At 44.5% G+C, this 23,079-nt stretch overlaps 1 protein-coding gene across 2 annotated transcripts in view; it reads left to right on the forward strand.

The window, feature by feature from the left end:
• Positions 1-439: 439 nt before the first annotated feature.
• LYPD6B (LY6/PLAUR domain containing 6B) overlaps positions 440-23,079 on the forward strand; it is a 119,164-nt gene continuing 96,524 nt past the window's right edge. Inside the window, exons 1-2 of one of the 2 annotated variants that reach the window (XM_088474933.1) lie at positions 440-514; positions 6,592-6,658. Coding sequence is in view for 1 of the 2 variants with exons in the window: in XM_088474932.1 (XP_088331058.1) it covers positions 486-514 (29 nt within the window). In the remaining variant the exon portion in view is untranslated. The remainder of the gene's footprint in view (positions 515-6,591; positions 6,659-23,079) is intronic. The other variant, XM_088474932.1, reaches the window with a different exon arrangement.

Here is a 23,079-nt window from a genome sequence, read left to right on the forward strand (position 1 = left end):
GTAAACTATGGATGCATCTGAATGATCAAAGTGCCAAAATTCTCCAAGAACAAGTGACTGGCAGCTGTGTTCATCTGAGGGAATAGCAAAGATGCTTATGTCTAGCTAATTTACAGAACACCTGCCCCAGCTAGGGCATGCTGTGTATTACCACAAGACCTCGTCAGTTACAGGTTGCCCAAGTCCGGCGGGTTCTGTCACATTCTGTGTGTTCTATCGAGCTTGCCTGGAGATACAGAGCAGGAATTCTGCATGCTGCATGCAGTGCCTGTGTGCAGAGGTGACATGTGAGGGGACGTAGAGATGAATGCGGGCGGCTGCTGCATGGTTACTGCTGTTACTGTAAAGTCTGTGTACAGTGATCAGCAGTCCTTGAACCACGCCCACCTCGGACTGTGCCCAATCAGGAGCCGTCTCCCGTGCTTGCAGAAGCTGAGCGCAGCAGGTCCCGACACTGCAGTCGCAGTTGCTGTAGAGTCCGGTGGATGCGATTTTGTGCGAGTGCTCCGCTCAGGTAACTACTCTGCACTGGTCTCTGGGTCACCTACATGAGGTCACCGACCTCAGCTCCTTCAGGGCCGCGTGGGGCTATGCTGGCTGTCCTCATTAGAGTTGTGTCTTTATTCTTGGGCAGTGGTGAAGGTGAATCGTATTATTAGGAGTGTTTTGTTATTATTATGAGTGTTATTGATTGTTATTGTTGTTACTATTAGTGTTGTTGTTATTATTATTAGTAGTATTATTTTAATTGAATACCAACCACATTCTCTTCTGTCTGGTCTCAAGTTATGACTGACTGGTGCGTAATGTATTGGACAGAGGAAATGGGACAAGTCCTAGCAGGCAAGGCCATCCTGGTAGTAGTGGTGCTTCCACAGTAGCTGTAGACTTGTAGATCCCTGTTTCTGCTCAAGGGCTCTATTTACCAACATTGTAACCCTTTTTCCAGAAATCCTAAGCTCACGACTTTAGTAAATGACCATTATAACATGTTCATTATACATAGTTAAAAAGGCATTTTATGTGTTTAATTACTATTCTTTAAAAAAATGATAATATGTTCATACTGAATACAAAATAGCAACTTATAAATCCAGAGCATTAGCATAGAGAGTGACAGTGACATTGTATATGCCAAATAATTATACAGTACTGGTGCCAATGAAAAAATAAGGACATCTGCAGGGACAAAAACTTCCAATTTACCACCTGGGGCTCTGCATGGAAATCAGGGAGAGATGGCAATTATACTATGTTATATGTAGTGTATACATATGCATGCTGTAATGATGTATTTATAAAGCCCCAACTTCATTTTCAGGGCAGTGCGGAAGAGGGGGCTGTACATGTGTGTGTCCACGTGTTGTTTAACATTGCAGAGAACTTGTGGAGTGTAGTGTGACACTTGCTGTTACACTGACACTGATGTGTAGCTTTATCTGACACCCTTGTTACTAAAGATCCAGATCCCCTTGTGTCACTGCAAGGGCTACGCTTTGTTGTTGCATTGTGATGTGTACACACAACCTACATTGTTGTACAGAGCTCCCCCATCTTACAGCGTTTCATGCCCCAGCATCAGCATGGGTTAACTGTATTTTGCCTGACACTTTGTGCTTAGGTCAGGATCACTGTGTATTACAGAAGTAAACTATTGTAAACTCTGTTTAAGTTTTATGGGATTTATTGCTGGTGTCTGGCAATGGCTCAGACAGATGGGGGCAGGGTGTTCTAAATGCAGATTTCATCATTTGGTTTAAGACATGACTCAGGCTATTACTTTACTGCAGGTTTTTATTCCATTTGGTGGGGGTTTTCTTTTTCTGTTCTGTAAATGCATTGTCTGTGAGCAAGATTATGGCACATATAATACACAAGAGACATTAATCTATGTACACTCCTGTAAGTACTATCTTTATTAACAGTGAGCTCTGGTGTCATCAGTTCAGTGTTTTGTATTATAAAGAATAATGCACCCACTATTGTATATTATTTATTATTGATATTAAATGATACCTTGGCCTACAGCCTTGTGCTATGGTCACGGAACTCTGCGCTGACTTTTAGGGGGAAGTTAATTAACCAATTGGTTCTCTTGCCACCTTGAGGGCTAAAGCATTGTAGGTGCAAGCAAGAAAAATGCTAGCTTTCTATACCTCAGTGCTAGGCAATCTGGAATCCGTAATGGCCGGAAATCTGCAAAATCTGCAGATCACACAACATTCCCACAACACCAGGCTTTGAACTGAATTTTCCCATTAATACCTATATACATTATAGTAGGGAGTGCATAATCTTATATATAATTCACAATCCAAATTCTGATTTATTAAACTATATCTGCTCCACCAAATATCAATTGTGCACTTTCTTTTTTATATATATATATATATATATATATATATATATATATATATATACTGTATATATAAGTTCTCATGGCAGCACGGTTGGTGGTTAGCATTACTGACTCACATCCCTGAGGTCATAAGTTCAATTCCCGATCAAGGCACTGCGTGGTGTTTGTATGTTATCCCCAATGTTTGTATCGGTGTGTTCCTGTTTAATTCCACACCCCAAAAGCATATGGTAAATTAGCTGGCATCTGACAAAAAATAACCCTAGTGTGTATGTTTATACATGTAGTTGGGCACATAGGGCCTGATTCAGAGATGGACGCATTGCTGCTGCATCTTTGGAAATATGCTAGTGCAGCAGCAGGTGGCTGAGGAGAAAAGACCCCTCCTGACACCACTGAAGATCCGAGTAGCGATGGATCATCTGCGAGACTATTGACCATGATCTGCGTAACTCTGTGGTTACTTAGATTGTACCTTGCAGCTCCATAGCTGAGGCTAGGTAGTCTGGGTCGAGAGACACAGAGCCTTGGCTTGGCATCCCCAGTAAATGAGGACACTCCCCGTTTTCCTGATGGAGGGGCGGCTCAGGGGGTACAATGTGCAACAACGCAGGATCCATTCTGCATATGCATACGTTGGTCCTGCGCATGCGCCCCACCATCTGAGATGTACACCCTTAGATGATAGCTCCATTGGGGCTGGGACAGATGTGAATGACAAAATGTTCTCTGTAAAGCTCTGTGTAATATGTGTTTGCTATATAAATAATAATTATTATTTATTAACAAGAAGATTCTGCCATTCTTTCTGACTGCACACATCATTTAGAAACTTGAAGAATAGGAACAAACGCTAACACCACAATAAATATATATAAATGTTTCAGTCTGTGTACAGAACCTGTCTGTTTGCTAATACCTAGGATCCTATTTTTCAAGAGCCGCCTAAAATTCCATTAATTAAAATCTGTTATCACTGCTATTCACAGTGACAGCAGACAAATTAATGAGACAATTTACCATTGAAGTGATGCTGGGAGAGTGCATCCAAAATTCTTATACATTGCTTTCTTATCAAAGCGGTGAATGAGGTGTTTTTACTGCGCATACACAGCCATAGGAAAACACATGTGCACAGTCCTGGGACCCGTGGAGGAATCCAACCAAAGATCCCAGTCCAGCAATACTGTAGCCCAGTGGTACCAAAAATTTCTTCAATCATGGCTCCCTACAGTAACAACATTTTCTTTCATATGCCCCTAGGCCAAAAAGTTTTTTATTGAGAAATTCTGCAAATATTATTAAAATAAGTAAATATTGTCTATATGTAATCTAGGCTCAGTTATGTGGTGATGGACATGGTTGCGCTTATGTTTGTCCACATATTTTATGATTGGCACCCACCAGCTCTCATTTTGCCTATCTCATAGACCATAAAAATAATTGATTTGGTCCTGGACCCACAAACCCCTGGCACCACTGCAACTGCAGGTGTCTCACAGCATCCAGTTTGGGAATCACTGCTGTAGCCTATCTACAGTAGCTAATACCATCTGGAAATGGTATTAGCTATCATGGGTCCAGTTTTGTAAAGGTAAGCTTTTTGGAGCATGATAAATTGTCAGTCCCCATTAATGGGCAGTGCTGTTTTCTGTGTTACTTAACTGAACATAATATAATGTGATAATCTCTAATGCATACTTGCCTACCCTCCCGATTTGGCCGGGAGCCTCCCAAAAATCAGGTGCCCCTCCCGCCCCCCCCCCCCTCCCGGATTGGCTGGCAAGGCTCCCGTCGGCTGCCAACCTATCCAGACCCCCCCCCGCTGTTACAATAAAATCCCCGCAGTGGGGGGGCAGTGACACGATTCGCACTGAATCGCATCGTCGTTACCCCGCCCCCTACTTCACAATGCTGAAAACCTCGGCATTGTGTAGCGGGCCCAAAATGACACGATTCCGTGTCCATACCGCCCCGCTCCGTCACCCGCTGTGGTGTAGTATCCCCGGCCACGCCACCCCTCTGCCGCACCGTGCCCCCCTGCTTGCCCGACTGGCTGCCCCCCCTCCCCCGGAAGGGGCAGCCAGAATGTCGGCAAGCCTGCTCTAATATCTCATGTGGTCACCCTTTGTTAATTTGCCCCAATATTAAAAAGGTTTAATTATGGAGTCAACAGCCTTTTACATGTGATTTTAGTTTAATAAATAGTCCCCATAGTCTTGTATTATTACTGTGTTGTAAAGTACTGCAGAGTATGCTAAGAAAAGTAGGGGTAACTTGAAGCAAAAGAGACTGGGGATTTGAGTTAAATTGAAGATGGGGACTGGCCAGTGATACAGAGATAAGAGGAATTAGGTGCCCACCATAAGCAGATGAATGCTGTCGGAACACGATACACTTCCATGACTAGCAGTGGAAAAATAAATAATTACACAGTAGTATTTTACAAGTAATAGCTTTGTATATTAGTCCTCAGTTTACTACTTTACTTACATGTAATTATATTTTCCTAGCGTGCTCTGCAGTGCTTTATGCCAGGAGCTTAGACCATTAACAGAGTTTTTGGATGTCAACTTTATAAAACAGATCATATACAAATGCAAAGCATTGAAAAAATTAGAGAATGCTGCAGTTATTTCACATATTCATGAGTGAAAAAATAGGGGTAAATTGAAAGCAAAAGAGACTGGGGATTCGAGTTAAATTGAAGATGTGGACTGGCGGTGATACAGAGATAAGAGGGTTTAGGTGCCCACCCTAAGCAGGTGAATGCTGTCGTAACACAACACGATACCCCTCCATGATTAGCAGTGGAAGAAATAATTACACAGTAGTATTTTACAAGTAATATCTATGTACATTAGTCCTCAGTTTACTACTTTACTTACATGTAATTCTATTTTGCACTCATGAATATGTGAAATAACTGCCGCATTCTCTCATTTTTTCAATGCTTTGCATTTGTATTTGCGGATTGTCATTCGTGTTTTATATAGTTGACATTCAAAAAGTCTGTTAATGGTCTACGCTCCTGGCATGTATGTATGCGAGTTTTACCTGCCTTGTGTTCTGCCTCAACCCTGCCTTCTCCTTTCCGAGTGCCCCTTATTCTTCTGCCCCACTTCTTAGCTATTGTGGTGCAGGGGCAGGTGGCATATTCTATTCTTGGGAGTGCAGTGCTGGGCTGTGACTTCATAGCACAATGCCACACCCCAGCCTACCACAAGCACGGAGGAGCAGAAGACACAGCTCCACTGGTAAGAAGCTTGTAGTTGCTGCCCCTCCATGTCAGTGTCCGGCATACTTGGGATTTCTAGGAGACTCCCAAATTTAAGGGAGCTGACAACCCTCCCAGATCTCGCCCACTTCACTTTGCTGTGAATAACATCATCATGGCACTGACTGGGTTCATCTTGTGCTGGCACTGTATACCTGTCTCCTGCACAGTGGAGGCAGCTATTAGAATGTATGTTGTGCGACTATCCAAAGCGTCATACTGCCATCAAGCTACATGATGCCCCTATTTACTTGCATTCTGTGTAACATACATGTTGCACATCCCAAAGAATAATGGCTGCTCCTGTTACTCATATGACTGCTATACCCATGAGTAACCTGCCGAATGCTTGCATTGCATAGCGTACTGAAGCTTTCTTGACCTCTTGCCTTCCACCAGGAATCAGCCGAGGGTAATGTTGTTGCTACAGTGCAAGGGTTAATTGTCATTTTTACAAGTACATACAGCACGGTAAGACTTTCTAGGATGTTGAAACGTGTCTTTGTGTCTGACCCTCCCTCTTACTAAATAAGTATCAGGCTGGTTTCTGACTTGACATTCTGCTATGGGAGGGTTTGTGCTTTTGTTAAGAAACACATCAATTATGTTTATTTTCCCTATTTATAATTGTTTTTTTTTATTGCTTGGTATATAATATTTAACATGTTTCTCACAGGGGCCAGAACTTTGAGCATAAGATCCTTTTATGAATGCTGGAAGAGAATAGTGTTCTACATAAATAAGTAAAGTTTAATTTCATACATGCACTGGGACTTGAAGTCTCCTAGGTAACATAATTATTTTTAAATTATCTTTTATTCACACATATGGGCATGGCTATTATTTTCTTATTACCTCCATGCTTCATATATGAAAATATAAATTTTTGGGATGTGTGTGCAGTTTATGTAATCTCTGTCCTATGTTTTTTGTGTTTTTGTTTTTTTTAATATAGGCCTAGAACTGCAGTAACATGAGGCCCTTTTTATTCTAGCCCTGAGGGTGTTGCAGGTGATTTTAAGGTAAAAATATATACATATAATTATAATTAGCGTGTGTTGTGTTCCCCTCTTTTAAAATGGTAATGACAGATACACTTTGTACAGATGCTGTAACACTGGTCTTCTTGTTATCAGTGACTCATTCAACAAACCTTTAATGACATGTGACTAGTCTGTGACTGACACATTTAATCAGTGTGCATGTTAGTTACAGTGCTAGGAACTTTTGCTGAGTGAGGTTTACCCACTGTTATCCAGAAAAGCTGCATATTATGGATTGTAAATGGATACATATTGTATCTGTCATAGGGCCTGATTCAGAGGCGCTCGCTGTTTGCGAGCTCTCGCTCTGAATCAGGGCGGGGATGTTTTTTTTTTTTCTCCTGCCCGCTCGCTAAGCTGTGGTTGCCCACCCACAGCTTGTGCGAGCGGGCTGGAGATGGTCGTGATTATCGCGACCTTTGGCATTGCGAGGAGACCCTAAGGTAGGGTCTCAGCACTCGCAATGCCGAGTGGACTTCCTGCTCTAATAGAGCAGGAAGTCCACTACTGACATCACAAGTGATGTCAGTAGGGCTGCCCACAAATGGGAACACCTCCATTTGTGCAGCCACCCTCCCTACCCGCCTACAAAACGTGGCGAGCTGTCGATCAACATCGACAGCCGCCCCATTTTGTTGTGAGCCCTGGAGCGAGTGAAAGTCTCACTCGCTACGGGGCTTGCGCTTACGCGTGGCTTGCGCGTGCGCACTGGGCCACCATCGACCCGCTTGCTATGCGCTCGCTCGCGAGTTTGAATCAGGCCTATAGTCTGTTTGTGTTTTCCTCTCTATACCGGCTGTCGTGATGCCGGCGCCATACCCAACCCACTGGAGGTGTTTGAAATTAATAATTGATTTACATGTTTTTTTTAGAGACTGAAAAGCAAATTATCCATTGAACTCTATAAAACTCTCCTTTTTGATACATATGAATTAATGCTTAGTCTATGTCATAGCCTGTTTTTGGCATATTTCATTAGGGTGTGAGCGCCTATTGTATTTGTTTTTTTCTTCTCAGCAACAGCTGTGTACAGGCATGAACAGAGCAAGAACCAACCTGCAGACAGTCAGAGCACAATGCTGTGCCAGGGTGTAGCCAATCAGAACCCTGGCGTGTTTACAGGTCTAAAATTAGGCTCACACTCAGCTGACCCGCTGACCTATCTGATGATTGGTAAGTGTATACACATTTACCAATTCATCTGCCCCGATGTGCTGGGCTTGACAGCTCAAATGGACAGGCATTTAAATCACCCACCCGGTTGATCTGCCAATCACCACCACAGCATGTTTACGGGCGATCGGTGGGTCGCCCGTACACACTTATCGGCCATCTGCTGTGCTGCACTTTTGTGCTGATTGACTTTTGTGCCTGGATCTCCTATAACGGCTTTCAAGTGTTTTCTCTGATCTGCCCCATGTTGAGGTATTGAATAATGCTGGGTATACACTATAGCGATATCTGCAGATCGAGTGATCTGTAGTACCTACCCTCCAACATGACCCCTTCCACCCGGTACAAAATGCTCTGCTCCTGGACTTCCCACCTAATTAATGATTGCAGTCACCTGTGTTGAGCTAGTTAATAGATGAAGCAGGTGTTTCACTACAGGTGGCTGCAATCATCAATTAAGGGAGAAATCCAAGAGCAGAGCATTTTGTATCGGATGGAAGGGGTCATGTTGGAGGGTCTGCAGATGACGGTCATTCATACACACTGAACGGCCATCATCTGCTTCTGCCCGCGGTCCGGCGGCCGGGGGGGGCGTGTCCTGCTCCCTCCGCATGGCTGCTGCTGTGTGTGTACAGGCAGTCTGTAGATCACCCGTACACACTTGCCGATGGACAGATATGTCTGCAGCCAATACGATATGTCTGAACTACGTATTTCACAGACATATCGTCTGTACACACTGGCTACGGGCAGCAGATATATTGGCTGATGAATTGATCGGCCAATATATCGGCCTGTGTGTACCCAGCATTTGATAGTACTAATTTCTTACTTGTGACTCACCCAGATTGTATTAATTAATGTGTTTAGAGCTGGACATTTTATACTCGCCAAGCTTGCATAGCAACAATTAGGATTATCATTGGAGACATGTACAAAGACATGTAGACACGCCTAATGTCAAAAGCTAGTGAGTGAGAATAGTCAGCCATTCCAATCAGTGTATATTCACTGTCAGACTTGTCATTACACTCATTATGCGGACATTATGTACGCTCATTTCTACCCTGATCTAGAGAGTGACTAGAATTAGAATAGGCCACTTATTGTAAATTGTTCTGTTTACTTTGAGAGCTGGTAATTGCCTATTCTGAGAAAAATGCAGTCTAGCCATTTAAGCCAAGTATTTTCTGTGTATCATATAAGTGGATAAAGATACACTGCTTATATTAAGGTCTTCTAGGCTACAGAGGTTTCATGGGAGCATGTAGATAATGTCAACATTATCCTACCATTTCGCCTGGCTACACTGTAATGCAGAAATAAAGTATTCTGCAGGCATTTGTAGATTTATTTTTTTCATTAAATCTGGGTGAGGGGCTGTTCGAGGAATTAATTATTTTCCTTTTAGTGTTGAAGGTACGTCAGTTTTATTTGCGTAGGAGATGCATTTATGTATTATGCCATCAACAATGCGTACGAATAATTAATATACAGACTTTAGCTGTTTGTTAAATTGTATCCCTTTATGCCTATGAAGGTGGGGATGGGTTATAAACACAGCAGCAGGGCACAGTAATGCTGGGTACACACTGGCAGACATATCGGCCATTCAGTTGAACAGCCGATATATCGTGTGCCCGTCGGCCAGTGTATACAGACAATATGTCTATGAACGACGTTGCACCCCCCCCCCAGATATATCTGCACATCGCGCTGTGTGTGCAGGTGGTCAGCTGACCGCCCATATACTTGCTGCAGAGGGTGTTGGGGAGGGGTTTGCGACACGACCTCCAGCCAGTGGGACCACAGATGATGGTTGTTTGGTGTGTATGAACAATCATCATCTGCAGATATATCTGTCCGGTGTGTACCCACCTTGTAAACAGATGAGGGTGCATCCCCAAATATGCCTTTAAGAGGGCATATTTTTGTTCAGGTATTAGAGACCTAGTTTAACTAGGACTATGGCCCTGATTCAGAGCCGTTTCAAGCGGCCCGATGTTTAGGCACTACGCATGTACCGCATCCGCTTCCCTTATGAACGCCTGGCGTTTGTAGGGAGGTCTTACTGACATCACTACTGATGTCAGTAGTGATGTCTATTAGAGCAGGAAGTCCACTCGGCCTTGCGGCAGCCTAGACCCTACCGTAGGGTCTCGTCGCGATTATCGCGATGGTCTCCTGGCCGCTCGCACAAGCTGTGGGTGGTCTCCCATAGCTTTGCGAGCGGCCGGAGAACAAAAAAAACCAAAAACACCCACAATCCCAGCATGCGGGCAGCGAGCGTCTCTGAATCAGGGCCTATATGCACTGATGATGAAGACCATCAGTAGTACTATCTAGGTACCGATGATCGGTTGATTGTGTATTGACCTTTCCAGCTGATAACTCTTAAATCATTAGTGTTGCACCTACATATATCAAGTTGTGGTCATCCATCCCATTTTCATTTGGGCTGGTTCAGGAAACAAGATTCCCATTTGATTTTCATCAAAGGATTAAACAACAGTTGTGTAGAGTTTAGTTTTTTATTGCATTTATTAATAATTGTCATTACTCTTGTGTATACAAAACTTCATTACATTATTACATTGTATTTACTACTAACACCGTCAAGCCACATTTGTACACTGTCTTGGGGCAGAAGTGTACGTATTTGTATGACTGACATATGTCTAGTGGTATTAATAGTATTTTTGAACTGGACGCATCTTTTTCTGCATTTGTAAAATTGTAACCCAAATGATTCCAGCTGTAAATGATGTATTCATTATCTTCTGTAAAATAATACTTTTAGCACTTTAGCTTTCGATAAAATACATCCTGTCCATAATAAAATGTAATCTCTATGTGTATAATTATTTAAAATACAAAATAAATCACTTGCAGTGGAGCGTGAAACACCTGAAATCCCCAGGGCTGTACCAAATATGTTGAATCATTTAACTGTCCCCTGATCATCCATTGTGTTGTGTTGTTGGGGCCAGTCTGCTTGTAACTTCCTGCCTAAAAATGTTTGAGTTTCCAATACATCCTGATCTTATGCTGGGTACACACTGGCAGATATATTGGCCGATCAGTTGATCGTCCAATATATTGTGTGTGCGTCGGAGAGAGTGTGTAACAGTGTCTTCATTCACAGACATATCTGTCCATTGTGCTGTGTGTACGGGCGATCAGCCGACCAGCCATACACTAGCTGCAATCGCCACGGTGAGGGGGGCCACAACACGACCCCGGCCAGCGGGACCCGTGACCAGATGACAGATGATGGTTGTTCAGTGTGTATGTGTGTATGTATCTGCAGATATATCTGTTAGGTCTGTACCCAGCTTTAGGGGTACATTTACTACAGTGAGAGTTTTTAGAAGTGGAGATGTTGCCCATAGCAACCAATTAGATTCTAGCTATTATCTTCTAGAAGGTGCTAGTTAAATGTTAAGCAGAATTTTATTAGTTTCTATGGGCGACATCTCCACTTCTAAAAACTCCCACTTTAGTAAATATACCCCTTAGTATCAATGCAGAATTTCTTAATTAACAAATAGGTATATAAAACCCTGACTCAATGTTATCAGATAATAGGATACCCCTATTGTCTATACATAATACACGAGTATTATAATAGTATACTAATCAAACTCACTTTATAATTTTATGCCGTATGAACATTTCAAATCTTAGTGTACCAGTAAAAACATTAAAAAAACATAGGTACCTACTTACTGGAACAAATGTATTAAAAATATTTTTTTATCAGTTAAGGATTAAATACTATACAACTAATAGAAATTCTCAATAAACAAAGTACTGAAAGATATTATTGCAGCTAAAACATGTTATAAGTATACACTGAAACCATATTCTTTATTTAAACTTCCATTAGAGAAGGCTCCTAATTATCGAATCCAATAAACTTTACCAATACAAAGCTGTCATATGTTAAATTCATCTATGATTGAGGACGGTGCCCCCCTGTGTGTATGCCAGTTTGTCTCCCTGCCAAATCATACTTGTGCGGAGCTAGTGGGTGGGAGCACTGGGTTGAGTGTAGTGTAGCAAGTGTTGAATGTAACAAGTCTAAAGTGTAGCAAGTGTAGAGTGTAGCAAGTATAGAGTGCAAGTGAGTGTTGCACTGGATTGTGAAATCATAGCCAAACACTGCACTCCTAGCATACCACTTAAATAAAAGAGCAACTGGCTATAGGAATAATAGAAACACATTCTGTAGTTTTGGCACCATCTAAACGAGTGTTCCTATTTGCATGTTTTGTAACTCAAGAAATACACCCTGCAGAGCTGAGACATGTAGCTCTGACCAGTGCTTAAAGTGGTCCTAGAGAAGGGGTGGAACTCGCCGTGCCCCCCTCGGCGCTTTTTAAATAAAGGTATAGTGCGTGCTGAAAAAAGGGGCGTGGTCTCAAAAGAAACGGGTGTGGCCACACAATAGTATTTCCAATTCAAATTACGTACACATAGTAGCATAATCTTGACTCACATTACACCACATAGTAGTGTCCCTTATTCATGTATGACACACAGCAGTGCCCCTTTTAAACAATGCCCACATTTGTGCACCTTATACACAATGCCCAAAGTAATAGTGCCCCTTATACAATGCCCACAGCAGTAGTGCCCTTACACATAATGTCCACTGTAGTGGTGCCCCTTATCAATGCTCACAGTAGTGGTGCCCCTTATGCAGTGCCCCACAGTTGTGGTAGTGCCCTCAGTAATGGTGCCCCTTATGCAGTGCCCCCAGTAGTGGTAGTTCCACTTATGCAGTGCCCACAGTGGTAGTGCCCCTTATGCAGAACCCACAGTAGTGGTGCCCCTAATGCAGAGCCCTCTTATGCAGTACCCCCAGGACTGGTGCCCCTTATGCAGTGCCCCCTATGCAATGTCCCCATTAGTAATCCCCCTGTAATAGTGCCCTCAATAGTAATGCCCCTAGTAGTAATGCCCCCAATAGTAGTGCCCCCAGTATAGCCCCCAGTAGTAGTGCCCCCTGAGTAATGCCCCCAATAGTAATGTCCCCTGAGTAATGCCCCCAATAGTGATGCCCCCAGTAGTAGTGCCCCCTGAGTAATGTCCCCTGAGTAATGCCCCCAGTAGTAGTGCCCCCTATAGTGAAGCCGCTAACACAAAAAAATAAACGTAATACTTACCTTAAGCCCCGCTCCCGCGTCCGCTGCAGTCTGGTCCGCCTGCCTGCTCCTCTGAACTATGGGAGAGACGTCAGCCTCAAATAAAATTTCAGCGGGCGCCCGGCAAAAGGAGCGTCCCTGCGGCGCCAGGCTGAGGTGGTTGGAGGAGGCGGAACTGGTTCCGTCTCCAAATAGAAGTGACGGAATGCAGTTCCGGCCCACTTTAACTGCTGGCTCTGACTGTACCAGAGACCCTGCTCCTCTGCATAACTAGGTATGCTGTATATCCCGGTTTTACTGGTTTCCGGACTTACGTCCCGATGACTGCCTTCGGGATGCCTAAATGTCCTGTTTACTGGACTGGCAGCCGTAGGACGAAGGCCGGAAGCCAGTGGATCAGGAAGGGGACAGGGCGGAGGAAAAACCTGGTGTGTGTGATGTGGTTGTGGAGCGCCGGGAGGTTACATCAACAGTGTCCGGCCATCTATGTCTACATGCCCACCTTAGCATGCAGGCAGCTCAGATGTCGGCGTTGGTCTGGATCACTCCTTCACAGACCAGTTCCCACCAAGACCGTCTCCAGAGACAGTAGATAGAGAGATAAAGAGCATAGATAGGGAGAGAGCATAGATAAACAGAGAGCAATAGATAAGTAGGGAGACATATAGACAGCACAAGGCAGTGACAGTGACACATACACAGTCACTGTAAATTATAAACACAGGGCCTGATTCAGCAGATTCCCGATGTTTGGAAATCTGCGCAGGCTCCAGACCCACTCTGCGCATGTGCAGAACAAGTCTGCGAGTCCGCTTGCAGTCTGCTGGCGTTTGGGGGCGGCGACAGCCTCCATTACCCAGAATGGAGGTGTGTCGCCACCATTGGGGAGAAGAGAAGAGGCCAGGATCTCAGTTGGGTGACAGAGATTTCCTGGCCTCCTCCTCTAAACTGAGGCGGCCGGCTGCGGGACCCTATGGGATTAACGTAGGTTAACTGATGCTGCGTTGAACCGCGCAGCTTGGTTAAGTAATGCCCAGGGGGCGTGATACCTCCTGCTGCTTTACCATATCTGCCTGAGTGCAGCTTTGAAATTACGATCCTTACAGAATCAGGCCCTCAGTCAACAACCGGACTGTAGTGTACTGCAAAAGACTCCATAAAATAAATATAGAATACACTATTACCCTGCAATTTAAGGGTTAAAAATTTATTTTTTTTCTTTTTCAACTTGGTCTTGGGTCTTTTGATTCAAAAGACTGCCTCCCATAATTTATATTAAATACTATTTTGCGTTTAAGCTCATAGTTCTAATTTATAATTATTTAAGAGAAAATGTCAATTAATTGATAAATTGCGTAATGACTTTCCTTTTATGAAGAAATTTTAAGAAATCGACAATGAAACTTTGTTACACTCAACGTGCAGTGCTTATTAACACAAAAAAACACAAGCTTGCATCCAAGGCTTCTTTAACTTCCAGGAAAATGACCAGTAAAACGTATAATGAGTCTCCTACTCTCAAAACCAAAATGAAAGTGAAGGATCATTGTCATGTACATCTGAGTTTTTAAATATATTTCTTAATTTGTTCAGTAGACACAACGGAAATGCATATAGTCAGGATAAATTGTGACCTTTAAATATCCAAAAACAACCAAATTGTAAATATTTCTGTATTTTGCCTTCACAGCAATATAATTCACATACTATGGGGTTTATGTAATAGGGTGTGGTGTGGATTGACTGTGCTGGCGGGATCCCCACAAATTTGTCCCGTTTTATTATTTTTGAAATATAGCAACCCTACACATAACCCCACTGCAATCATAAATGTGGCCTGATTGCACTGCTGCTTCTCTTTGCCTGCAGGCTGCACTTTTCCTCTGAGGTGACCAGCATTTGTCTCTCCCTCTCTGCTTCAGTGCCCCTACCCTCCCTCTTTACACACAGGTTTGTCCAGTTACTTTGTCTGAGGGACATTGTCGGCATGTGAGGTGGTCTCATGGGTATTCACTGACGCATGTGGAGTGGTCTCATGGCATATGGTAAAGTCTAAGAGGCATCAAAGGGGTATGTGAGGTGGTCTAATGGGCAATGAGATAGCATCTGGGGTGGTCTGAGGGGCATTGATTTGGCATGTGGGGCTCAGATGCTATATGGTAAAGTCAAAGGGGCATTGAAGGGGCATGTGTGATCGTCTGATGGGCATTGATGGGGCAAGTGTGGTAGTCTGATGGTATGAAGTGGCATGTAGGTTGCTTGGATGGCATATGATGAAGTCTAAGGGACATTGAAGGGGCATGTGAGTGGTCTGATAGCATGTGGAGCAGGGGTTAAAGTGGGGCGGAACTGCCTTGCGTCAGTTCTATTTGGAGATGGAACCAGTTCCGCCACCTCTGGCCCACCTTACCCAGCCAGTCAGCGCAGCGCCGCAGGGAGGCTCCATTTGCCAGATTTTGTTACCAGCGGGCACCTGGCTCCTTCCCCACAGTGGCAGCCTGAGGCTGGAGTTCACTCTTGAGCTCCGGCTTCTGGGTCCCACAGTGGGCACTATGGGAGAGATGTCATGACGTCTCTCCCATAGTTCCAAGGAGCAGACAGTTGGACTGCAGTGGACGCAGGAGCGAGGCTTTTTTTTTTTGTGCGTGTAAGACACTACTAATGGGAGCACTATTACTGGGGGGATTACTACTGAGGGCACTACTACTGGGGGCAGTACTACTGGGGACATTACTACTAGGGGCACCACTACTGTGGGTACTTCATAAGGGGCACTACCACTACAGTGGGCATTGCATAAGGGGAACTACTGCTGTGGGCATTATGTGTAAGGGGCACTACTGCTGTGGCCATTGTATAAGGGGCACTACTACTGTGGGCATTATGTGTATTAGGGGCACTACTACTGTGGGCATTGTATATAAAGGGCACTAATGTGGGCATTGTGTAAAAGGGGCACTACTGTGTGTCAATAACATGAATAAGGGACACTACTATGTGATGTAATGAGAATCAGGGGCACTATGTGCAGTATAATGTGAATAAGATTGTGCTACCGTGTGGCGTAATTTGAATTGGGGACACTATTGTGTGACCACGCCCCTTTTTGAATCCAACTTTTTTTTAGACAACCCCGTTTTCTTGCAGCGGGGTTGGAGTTCCACCATGTCTCTAGGAAGAATTTAAGCACTGATGTTGGGGATGAATGGGAGAGATTTAAAGATTACATATAACACTCATACCCCTTTCAGACATAAACCCTGGCTTTAACTCGACTTGGACCCAGACACTGAACGTGGCTTGAAGCTGAGGTTTGAGTACTTACCCCCTTTCACACCTGGGTGATGGACCCGGGTTATTTCCAGGTCATCGCCCTTCACATCGGACCTGGTTCTTCCAGTGACCTGTGTCTTCTGTTTAACAGTGAACTCTTGAAGATCATGTCATCTCAAGTGTTACTCTGCCCGTCAATCAGGTCCCTTTAGAGTAATGCCTTTCAGGCATAAGCCAGGACACTGACACAGGTTGCAAGTCTTGGGAATAACCCGGGTCTGACCTTTTCAAACATAAGTAGGATCACTGTCGACTTGCCGTGCCCCTGCAAATTCTCGAGTTTTTGCTTATTTCTGAAAAGGGTATTAACAACACTTTAGTAGCTACAATTCGTAATATGCAGCACAGCAGTAGTGACATTTTGTGTTCAAAATATTGCTCTTCATAAATGTGGCTTCTTCAGTGATCAGCACCCTGTCAGAAAAGTCATAGAGTGAACACTAATTAAAATTTAGCTCCTTTACTAAGTATACATGGCAGCTCCAGCCCTGACTATATAGCACACCTACCTATTCTCCCGGAATTTCTCGGAGACTTAAGACTTTCAGGGAGCACTCTCAGACCCTGGGGAGAATAGACCAGCCTTCCGGATGTGGCCCATTTGCCAGTGAGGTGGGCACTCCACGCCTGATGCGATTTGCTTTGAATCATGTCACTGGCTCCACCCCTGTTGCCCAGTACTGCAAATTACAACATTCCACAGCGGGAACAGAACATCAATGACACAATTCCTGCACCACGCCCTCTTCACTTCACACCTCTACCGCCCCATCCAGATCTCTCTGAATAAACTATTTAAAAGCAGGTAAGTGTGCTGTGTAGTAAATACATTTTGGTTGCCAGTTATTTCATTAATTTGTAGTTGTAGTTTGATTCATCAAACTACAACTCCCATTATGATCGACAAAGTGCCAACCGGCTTGTCTGCTGTATCTAAATAGTTTATTTTGTGAAGGAACCTCCAAGAGTCAAAATCAATAATTGTGAAAGTGTTGAATTGCAAACAAAAGAGCAGAGTGATGTTAAGTAAACTGCACACAGGTGTTTTGTGTGTCTGTGCGCTGAGGACAATTACACACAAAATATAGAGACCCTTTTTAAACCTCCCTCTTAGATCAGCTTGCAGTCTCATGTGCTGTGTTTGCTCTCTGTCCTGAACTTGTTTGTCTTTCTCTGCTGTCTTGAAGGGTAATCAGACTGGAACTAACAAGGGGAGCATTAAAGAGAGAGAAAAACCCTGTGTAATCTGACAGTCTTAAATAAATGGTGGCTGGTTATTTGTGATTCACAGGTACCTGTGTTCAGTGAACCACAGCAACCAATCAGATTCTAGTTGTCATTTCTCCAGTAGACTTTACAATATGAAAGCAAGCCAGTTATTGATTGCTATGGATTACATCACCATGATGAAATAGTAGTCATTTAAAAGAAACGAAGATATTATGTATAACTCTTACTCCTCGACACAACATACGAGTACTCCCATGTCTGAAAGATACTTTGTTCAAAAGTTGTAGTTTAATAAAATAAAAAGTTTCCATTATGCTGTTTATTTGCAGCTATTAGGAAGGAGCCCTTGTGTTACTTGTTGCTGTGGTGACTGATTACCTGGAGAGGAATGGCTATGAGCTCGGGTCTCAGGGTAGTGCCTGAGAAGATTCTGGGCCTGATTCAGATTTAGGAATAGAGATTCCTAATTGAGAGATGTACGCAATGCCCGATTGAGAGATGTACGCAATGCTGATATTTATGCAGATCTAGCAATTGTTTAAGCCGCACTGCGCACGCGCAGCGATTGCTTTGCATTTACGCCCGCACAGAGAATATATTCGCTAAGTGAGTGACAGTCAGCGTTTGGGGGAGGTAATGGGGTGGCTCGGCAAATGCAGGCGTGTCTGACTGTTTAAAGGCGGTTTCATGGGCGTGTATAAATTAGCGATCTTGCTCGCAGCATGAGAGTCTCTCTGTATGTCAGCAGAGACGCTGTGTTTGAGACGGTATACAATCGGGAAGCCGGCTGCCTTAATACCAGCAACCGGCTTCCCGACTGTCATATCCCAGCGAGGGATGAAATGGCGGGCGTCTAGATGTAGATGCCTGACATCTCCCCGACTCCGGGAGACAGGTGCCCGGTATCCCGATCGAAGGGACGCTGGGCGCGGTGAGTGGACAGCCGCGGGGGGGAGGGTTAGGTTTAGGGCACCCGGGGGGGGAATTAGGGTTAGGCACCCCCCCGGGAGGGTTAGGGTTAGGCTAGGGGGAGGGAGGGTTAGGGTTAGGCAACCCCGGGAGGGGACATAGGGTTAGGCACCCCACCGGGGGACTTAGGTTTAGGCAGCGGGAAAGGGGGGGTTAGGGTTAGGCACTTAGAGGGGGGATTAGGGTTAGGCACTTGGGGGGGGGTTAGGCACCCCTAAGGAGGGTTAGGGGGTTAGGTTAGTTAGTACTTACCTATCCACGATCGGGATTTCCAGCGGCCGGCGGTATTTCATACCGATTCTGTTTGTGACAGGTCAGACTTCCCCCATAAGCTGCGTGGCTGTGTGCAGCATGGCCCCCACTGCTGTGCTGACGCTCCTGACATCGGCAAGTGTGTATGCACTTGCTGATGGCGGGACCCCTGTCGGGTCACGTCGCTCAATAGGTCGGCTGGGTTCAGATCATTAAATGTGTACCCAGCTTAAGATTTGGGAGTCGGGTGTCCAAACCTAAATCTTAAGTTGCAGTGTAAAAATAAAGTTCCCCGGAATGTGAGGGCTACATGCAAAAGCAGTCAGTATTTACCCTGCATACAAAAAAATATATAGTATGTACAAGCACCCCTTGCATTACTGCATGGTTTGTCCAGGTGGTATACGTTCGGCATCCCGGCGGTCTGGATGCCTACACTCCTATTACCGGTGCCGAAATCCCAACGCCAGCTAGAAGCCCGATGCTGTCATCCCGACCTCCAGGATACCGAAGGTAAGTATCGGGGGGTTAGGTTTAGGGTGCAGGGTTTGGGTTAGGTACTAGGGGGAGGGTTAGGCACTAAGGGTGGAGGGTTAGGTTTAGGGTGCGGGGAGGGGGAGATTAGGGTCAGGCACTAGGGGGGAGGTTAGGGTTAGGCACCAAAAATGGGGGATTAGGGTAGGCAGAGGGGGAGGGTTAGCATACTGACCAACAAGTGTCGGTATGTTAACCCTTTTGAGATTCCGGCGTCAGGATTCTAACTGCCGGGATCCCGAGCGCCGGCATCTCATACCGATTCCGTCCAGGTACATGATTACTTGCTATATCTTAAGAAGGCTACACATTGTCAGATTTTTTTGATGGGGACGAGAAACTGGGCAATTTTTCAGAAAATTGCCAGCCCCAATATCTGTGCTGCACATTATGCAATTTTTTATTAGAAGCTACCGATTTTCCACCACACCACACTGATTTTGCATATGTACGCCCACAAGGAGGATGATACAGTGACAGGAAAACATTGGAAATATAAGCAGATTATGAAAAATGCACGCACACTGCTCGATATCGGTAAATTGACACCGGGATTTTCGTTCTTGGGCGATCAATCGGATAATCAAAAGAATGTGTGGATGTTTTTTAACCATTTTATCGGCTAAAAGCTAAAACGATTGTTCATACATACTAAACAATGAATCAGGCCGATCACCCGATTATTGGCAAATCGGCCCAACAATTGTATAGTGTGTAGCTAGCTTTACTCTATTCCCAAATCTGAACCAGGCCCTCTGTACATAAAATGCTAGCTCCACTTGAAAAGAAATAGGGGAAAATAATTACACAATTAACTTTTAGTCTATAAGAATACTGAAAATTTTGAAGAAAAGAGAAAACTTTTAGTACTGAGGCAAAATGAGTGTGTTATGTGCGTACACACGGTACAATATCTATAAATTATATGAACGATAACGATATCGTTCAACGATATATCGTTCATATTGTTCATTTTTATGCAGCGAATGCCCAACGAACAACCAACGATGCGTGCTCCCGCATGGATGATAACAATATCTATGGTCGCCCTTACACGCAGGCCAACTTAGACAATTTCATCAAGATTTGCCTGTTCAGAGATGTGGCAGGATGATTTAACTGAAAGATATCTATCATAGATATCTTTCAGTGTACACCCAATATCGTTTGTCTTGCACTACAGAAAGTTACTGGGGAAGTTGTTCAGCGATATCGTTGGTTGTGCAGATCGTACCGTGTGTATGCACCTTTAATGTAATTTGGTAGATCATCTATTAATCTATTTAAGATATGGTGGGATGAAAGAGATACTTCCCAACCAGGTCCGGCGACAGGGGGGGACAAAGGGGACACATTAACCGGGCCCTGAGATTGCAGGGGCCCCGACCCCTCAGGAATCTCAGGAGTCCAGTTAATCTGTTCCCTTTGCCTCAGCTGTATTCAGCACCGCAAGCCGCACAGGGAGTAGAGGGAGGAGGCAGGCCACTGGCAACCCAGAACAATAGTTTTGGTCTGGGTCTGAGAGGAGCTGGGTCCGAGCTACAAGGGAACAGGAGCAGGCTGCAGGTAAGTGGTGGCTGGGGATAAAAGACACGGGTCGGGCGGGGGTTGTGGGGGCTGAGGAAGATGGTTCAGGCGGTGGTTAGGGATACTGGTGATGAAGTGGCAGGCGGGATGGAGATGAAGAAGACACAGGGCTGGAGAGGCACAGGGGCGGGGCTTAGGCTGTGAGATTCTGTGGCTGTGAGACTCAGAGGCTGGAGCTGTGAGACACAGGTGCTGGAATTGTGAGGCACAGGGGCTGGGAGACACAGGGGCTGGGTTTGAGGCTGACAGACACAGGGGCCGAGGCTATGAGACACAGTTTCCAACCTGCATGTACTGTACCTACTGGGACGGGACGAAGGGCCCCAAAAACATGAGTGTGCTGGGTTCCAAGATTTCTGTTGCCGACCCTGCTCCCAACAGTCCTGATTTTTGCAAGAGACTCCTGATTTTCAGATATGCGTGTGGTCTTGCAGAAAATGGGTCTGTCCCATTAGAATTGACAGGTTCTTGTTTTGAGCAGTTTATATCGGCTGCTGACTGGTTATGGTGAGGGTTCAAGATTGAGGTTGGAATCTTATTAAAGGGCTGGATTCATTTAGCCTAGTTAATTTGCCACGCAGACAAAATGGTGATAGCCTCTGACTTATACGCCCCACGTGACTCTTACATGCCCATCACATCTTCCCACATGCCCCTCATTCCTCCCATAATGCCCATTACACATCTCACTTGACTCTTACATGCCCATTACATCTTTTCCATATGTTTCAAATAGAAAAAGAAAGATTCCGCACAGAACCCTATGTGACTAACATATTATCAAAATTATTAAAAAATCAAAATTATCAAAATTATATGAACCAACCATTATGCATCTCTCAAATATTATGTTATAATATCTATGATGTTGGTGGTGCTCCAAAAGCCTATAGATACATTTAGAAAATACAGAGAGAAAGATAGGCTGTTGGGGCCCCAGCAAATAGCCTGTCTTTCTCTCTGTATTTTTCTATCTTTTCCATATGCCCAGCATTCCTCCCCACATGCCAGTTACACTTCCTACATTACCCTTACATGCCCATCAGACCTGATCATGTGAGCCTCAAACTTCCTTACACAGCCATTAAAACTTCCCACTTCTCACCGTCCCGACCCCTCCGCCTCCACCACCATCACCACCACTTTTTCAGTGGAGCCAACAGACTCTTTTGATTGGGGTTGTACTGGGTGAACTCCCTTCATTGTGCAGACATGCGTGGTCATGTGACGTGGAAGTTAACTGCTCCTGGTTATCCATATTCTCTGTAGGGTTGTCCATTGAGGCATCTGCCATGTCTCTGTAAACTTGATTGATGATGTCAGTGTTCTCCCCAGGCTGTTTTTTTGCCGGTGCACCACCCTACCACTCGGCACTTTGGGAGCCTGCAAGTGGGGACAGTATCTGTCAACTGTATAAAAAGTACCAGATCCTACAGACTTTTCAGCTCTTCATAATCAGACAACTGGGCCTCTAAAAAGAGGAGAATTAATATATAAAAATGTTATTTCAAGTTTTCTAGGGAGAATACTGGATGTAATTTGGTATTTCTTAATAATGCTCAATACCCAACATATAACTGTTACCATATGTAATTGGATTGCCCTACTTTGCATTTTAAATACTCTTCCTGGTTAATAAATCATTACTGGGGAAACTGGTAAAGATTTAGGGCCTGATTCAGAGCCGGTCGCTATTTGCGCTCGCTCGTCCAGAAAATAGGGGTGGCTATTCAAATGAACCGTTCGCTGTTTGCGGTCTGTTCATGCCTCTAGGTCTGAACGAGCGAACAAAACTTGCGGTCGTTTTTTGGGAAACTACGCCCCCTGGCCGCTCGCATCCTACGTCATGTCCGCTATTTATTAGATTAATCGAGTACATCGAACAGGGTATGAGCTGCTCGCTATTCTTGTGGTTGGTTTTTGCTACCACAATTTTGCGAGCAGTTCTGGCTATAAAATAACCCAGTGACGTGTTCAATGATGCTGCTGTTTTAAATATGCACACCCATAAAACGCCCGTTTTGACCTTTAAGCACGCCTGCGATCGGATCTCCACTCCCCGTTTTCAAACACCTTCCCGTGTTACCACCCACATACTCCTCATCCTGTCACTCAAATTAGCAGGCATTCGCTATTTTGCGAGCACATGAATTTCGGCCGCACTGACTGGTT

This window comes from Taudactylus pleione, unplaced genomic scaffold (genome assembly GCF_031769625.1).
Source record: "Taudactylus pleione unplaced genomic scaffold, aTauple2 ptg000156l, whole genome shotgun sequence".
Classification (NCBI taxonomy): domain Eukaryota; kingdom Metazoa; phylum Chordata; class Amphibia; order Anura; family Myobatrachidae; genus Taudactylus; species Taudactylus pleione.